We start from the raw sequence: 5,572 nt of genomic DNA on the forward strand, positions 1-5,572 counted from the left end.
GGATGGATGCTGTGTGCACACACACCGTGCGATGTCCATAGGATCTCATTCTCTTACCGGAACCGGGGCGAATCCTTGATACATTCTTCAAAATCCACCGTCATGACTGCGGCGGGTGTGCTCAGTGCATTGCAGGCGGAGAAGAGGGGTCCAGAGATGAAGGGTCCAGGGATGGAGATCACACGGCGATCAGTGCACACAACTCGGCTTGCATAGGAAGGAGATCCCCGCACACAGACCGATCGATCCCGGAGCAGCACACCGCACAGAGGCCGGCCGATCGGAGCGCTCAGTGTCGGAGACTGCGCTCCCTCCTTCCCCGGGATCCGACTCCTACAGCCGGCTACGAGCCCAGCCTGTCAGTGCCAGGGAGCGTCTGCAAACTCCCCGCCTGTCCACGAATTCTCTCCCAGACTGTCACGGCCAGGGAGCGTCTGAAAACTATCACCCGCGCACTGTGACACACAGGCAGGGAGCGTCTGCATGTTCCCCCATACACTGTGTTATTGAGGGAAGGTCTGCAAGTTTACCTCAGCCTGGCTCAGGCAATGTCTGTCACTGATTTCTGGCTTGGCCCTACGCCAATCTGATTGTACAATATGGACAATAAAAAAAAAAAAATAAAAAAAGTACACAGAATCAGAATGCCATTTATTGTTCAAACACAGACCTATAGATACACATTATTAAAGAAATGAAATAAATATGCACAATACCATCTCCATAAAATGACTATTGAAATAAATGGTGCATCTTGTAAAAGAAGCAGCTGTTACCCTTCCAGTGAGCAGTGTAGTAAATCTTTAGAAATCTGTTGCAGTGTTCTGGTGCACATGCATTAAGACGCGGTATTGCGCATATTAATGTGCATTGCATGAAGGTAGGCAGTCCATTCTGTTCATTATTTATGTGCTGCAAATGCATTGTAACAAATCAAACAACACTCATGACCCTTTTTTGGCAACACAGAGCACCACAAAACATGGTGTGTGTATTGTGGTGCGCTGTAGTGTATTGCGCTCTACTGTACAATGCCTTCACAAAGAATGGCACCAGGATACGCCACAGAGAAAACATTACATACATCACTGCAACACACAGGTGTGCACAGGCCCGGCGGCATTTTTTTCTATTTTTTCCAAATCATTCAGCCATTCAACATCCTGGGCGCCCCTATGCTTTGTTTTCGCTTTTAATATACCCCACCAATCTCATGCGCCCTTTGGAACGCCCGCTCCATCTGTAACAAGCTAACATCTGTACATGACCTCTTCATCTCTCATGGCTTGAACATACTCGCCATAACAGAAACCCGGTTCAAAATTTTGACTCAGCTTCTCCTGCTGGCCTCTCCCATGGTGGTCTCCATTGGACTCACTCCCCCAGACCCAACAGACAGAAAGGAGGTGGAGTTGGCTTCCTTCTATCCCCACAAAGCACCTTCCAAGTCCTTCCTGTCCCTCCCTCTCTATACCTCTCTTCTTTCGAGATGCGCTGTATTAGTCTGTTTTCTCCCATTTCTCTGAGGATTGCAGCAATTTATAGGCCTCCAGGACCGGTATCGCGCTTTCTTGATGACTTTGCTGCCTCGCTACTCTACTTTCTCTCCTCTGAAATACCCACCATTATTCTTGGTGACTTTAACATTCCTGTCAATGTTAATAGCCCAACTACAGCTAAACTTCTCGACTTATCCTCATCTTTTGACCTAACCCAATGGACACATACTTCCACTCACTCCAATGGTAATATCCTTCACCTTGTATTCTCCCATCTCTGCAACCCTGGCAACCTCACCAACACCCCCTTTCCTCTCTTTGATCACAACCTCATTACTTTCACTGTATCCTTGCCTCCAACCACCCATCCCTCCAAACAGCAAACAATTACTTGTTTAAACCTTCGCCACTTTTACCCTTCTCTTCTCTATTCTGCTACTGACCACCAATATGACATATTCTCTCCCCTGTCCTGTCCTGACCTGGCCACCTCTGTCTACAACAGTTCACTCTCATCATCACTAGATGCACTTGCTCCTCTAACCACACACAGAATCAGGCCCCGACCGTTACAACCCTGGCAAACTGACAACACTAGATATCTCAAGAGACATTGCCGTGCTCTTGAACGACTGTGGCGTAAAACCAAATGCCTGCAAGATTTCACCCTATATAAATCTGCCCTTCTAAAATACAATTCATGCCTCCATGCTGCCAAACAAGCCTACTTTGTCTCTCTTATTAATTCCTTGTCATCCAATCCCCGTCGGCTCTTCTCAACCTTTAACTCTCTGCTTCGTCCCCCACCCCCTCTACCCACTAACTCACTCACTGCCAAAGAGATTGCCAATCACTTCAAAGACAAGATCGATGCAATTCGTGATCGTCATCTCCACTGTGGGTACGTCTTCCCCACCTAACATACCTTGCCTAGCAGCACATTCAACACTCTCCTCTTTTGAATTGGCTACTACTGAAGAGGTTACAAAAATTTTCTCGGATGCCCACCTAACCAATTGTCCCTTGGATCCTGTTCCCTCACAACTACTACGGTCACCCTCTTCTTCTATCCTATGCTCTCTCACCCACATCTTCAATCTCTCCCTCTCTAGTGGCATCTTCCCCTCCCCTCTAAAACATGCGCAGATCACTCCCATTCTTAAAAAGCCCTCACTGGACCCTACTGACCTGAACAACTTAAGACCCATCTCATTGCTCCCATTTACCTCTAAACTTCTAGAACGCTTAGTCTACAACCGTCTTAGCTCCTACCTCAATGAAAATAACCTTCTTGACCCCTTACAGTCTGGCTTTCGCTCGCAGCACTCCATGGAAACTGCCTTACTAAAACTCACTAACGATTTACTAACTGCTAAAACCAACAGCCAGTACTCCATACTCCTACTACTTGACCTCTCTGTGGCCTTTGATACTGTTGACCACCCGCTCCTTCTCAATAAACTACATTCCCTTGGCCTCCGAGATTCTGCTCTATCCTGGTTCTCTGCCTATTTATCACAGCGCTCCTTCAGTGTCACCTACAACTCTGTCTCCTCCTCTACATTGCCCCTTTCTGTGGGGGTCCCCCAAGGCTCGGTTCTTGGACCCCTTCTCTTCTCTATCTACACCTCCTCCCTTGGTCACTTAATAACTGCCCACAGCTTCCAATACCACTTATATGCTGATGACACCCAAATCTATCTGTCTACTCCTCACCTCACTCCTTCAGTCTCCTCTCACATTACTAACTTACTAACTGACATATCAGCATAGATGTTGCACCACTTCTTTAAACTAAATCTCTCTAAAACTGAGCTATTAATATTCCTCCCCCACCCGTGCCCCCCTCCATGACTTTTCCATCAAAATCAACAATGCAACCATCAGTCCCTCCCCTCACGCCAGGGTACTAGGTGTAATCCTAGACTCTGACTTGTCATTTCAGCCTCAAATCCAATCATTGTCAAAAGTTTGTAGAATTCACCTCCGTAACATCTCTAATATTCGCCCCTTTTTAACAAATGAAACCACCAAGCTCCTCATTCACTCCCTCGTTATCTCTCGCCTTGACTATTGCAACTCCCTTCTCATTGGCTTACCTCTCCATAGGCTATCCCCTCTTCAGTCTATCATGAATGCTGCTGCCAGACTTATCCACCTTACCAACCGCTCAGTGTCTGCCAACCCTCTACTCCAATCCCTACACTGGCTCCCAATCACCCAGCGAATTAAATTCAAAATACTAACCACAAGATACAAAGCCATTCACAACTCTGCCCCGAGGTACATCACTAATCTTGTCTCCAAATATCACCCAAATCGACCTTTCCGCTCTTCTCCAGACCTTTCAAGCTCTCTCATCTCCTCCTCCCATGCTCGTCTCCAAGATTTATCCAGAGCCTCTCCCATCCTCTGGAACTCGCTACCACCATCCATCCGGCTATCCCCTACTCTTGCTACCTTCAGGTGATCCCTGAAAACTCATCTCTTCAGGAAAGCCTATCACGTCTCTAACTAATCTTTTACCACTTCCATCAGCACATTCTCCACAGTTACAACCTTTTGTACCACCTGCCCCACCCTATTAGATTGTAAGCTCTTCTGAGCAGGGCCCTCTTAATCCTCTTGTATTTTATTGTATTATAACTGTATCGTCTCCCTTTTATATTGTAAAGCACTGCGTAAACTGTTGGCGCTATATAAATCCTGTATTATAATAATAATAATAATAATATACACATACTGTAAGTATCTTGAGGCTATGTTAGCCCCCCCCTTCTTACCTTGTTTTAAATTAAATAATTCCAAATAATGATCTTGTTATTATACACTATATATTCAACATACTCCTTTTTCGCTAGGTCTTTGTTTGCCCCCTGCAACCAGGTATAGTTGTGGCGCAGGACCTTCGTTCTCCCTCGGGGCGCCTTGTGCCCCCTGATGCTAACTGCGATCATCTGGTAGGTATTCATCTATCCATCTGGGGGGCTATGGTTTGGACCCGGGCATTAGTGAGAGGGGATCATTTTTAGTCATGTCCAGCATTCATTCGTTGGTAAATCTCATTGACAAATGAGTTAATTGTTTATTATTAGCAAATATTGTTATATGTTTTTTCTTTTCTTTTTAGAACTTATAGAAGTGTACAGGTATTATCATCTTTCCCTGAGGAAGCCAATGTTGGCGAATTTGACTTTTTATACCAATAAAATTATATATTTTTAAAATAATTTTGTGCAACATATCTTCAAATTCCTTGGCACCGCTACAATCCCCTTCTCTATCCCCAATTGTTACATCCAAAGGATAATGCACAAGGCTGGTGCGCCCTTGTTTTTCTTTTCTTTCTTCCTCCTCATTGGCTGAGACAGCAGCATGGTGCCATTGGCTCCCGCTGCTGTCAAAGTCAGTCAGCCAATGAGAAGAGAAAGGGGGCCGGGCCGGGCCCTGGCTCTGTGTATGACTGTACTCAAGAGCTGTGGCTCGGCTGGGGTGCCCACATAGCAAGCTGCTTGCAGTTGGGGCACTCAACAGGAGAGAGGGGCCAGGCGCACCGAAGAGGAGGATCCAGGCTGCTCTGTGGAAAACCCCTGCACAGAGCAGGTAAGTATAAAATGTTTGTTATTTTTAACAAAAAAATTTGACTTTACAATCACTTTAAATGAACACAGTAAACGATTGGCACGATCACTCACTGTGTCCATCCATCACTGAAGCATAGTAAATTGTGTTTACTATGCTTCAGTTTGTGAATGACCATGGAGCCTCAGAGCGCTTTTCGTTCATTCACTGTCCAGTACAGCTGACGCTGCAGAGACTGGGTCTGGTGAAACTCTGTTGTCAGTCCCTTTATCTGTTTCAAATGTGAGACATCATGGGTCTGTTTAGATCCCTGATATTTCATCAAAGGCCCCACAACAAGTCTGTTAAAGGAAAAGTCCAGCCTGAGCTCCTTTGGCTGGGCTTCATCTATGGGTCACAGGAGTGCAATCCGTTTTGCACTCCTGTGACCCGTTTTCAGCAGAGAGTGGGCTGAAGCCCGCTCTCTGCTGACGTCACCAGGATCAGTCCAG

The 5,572-nt window shown here is 46.1% G+C and overlaps 1 protein-coding gene across 1 annotated transcript in view; it reads right to left on the reverse strand.

The window, feature by feature from the left end:
* The window catches only part of ACAP3 (ArfGAP with coiled-coil, ankyrin repeat and PH domains 3), a 308,172-nt gene extending 307,737 nt beyond the window's left edge, over nucleotides 1–435 (reverse strand). The window contains exon 1 of the mRNA XM_073602935.1: nucleotides 58–435. Coding sequence (XP_073459036.1) covers nucleotides 58–104 — 47 coding nt within the window. The 5' untranslated portion in view covers nucleotides 105–435. The remainder of the gene's footprint in view (nucleotides 1–57) is intronic.
* Between the last annotated feature and the right edge of the window lie 5,137 nt (nucleotides 436–5,572).

Source organism: Aquarana catesbeiana, linkage group LG10, assembly GCF_042186555.1.
Source record: "Aquarana catesbeiana isolate 2022-GZ linkage group LG10, ASM4218655v1, whole genome shotgun sequence".
NCBI classification, from domain to species: domain Eukaryota; kingdom Metazoa; phylum Chordata; class Amphibia; order Anura; family Ranidae; genus Aquarana; species Aquarana catesbeiana.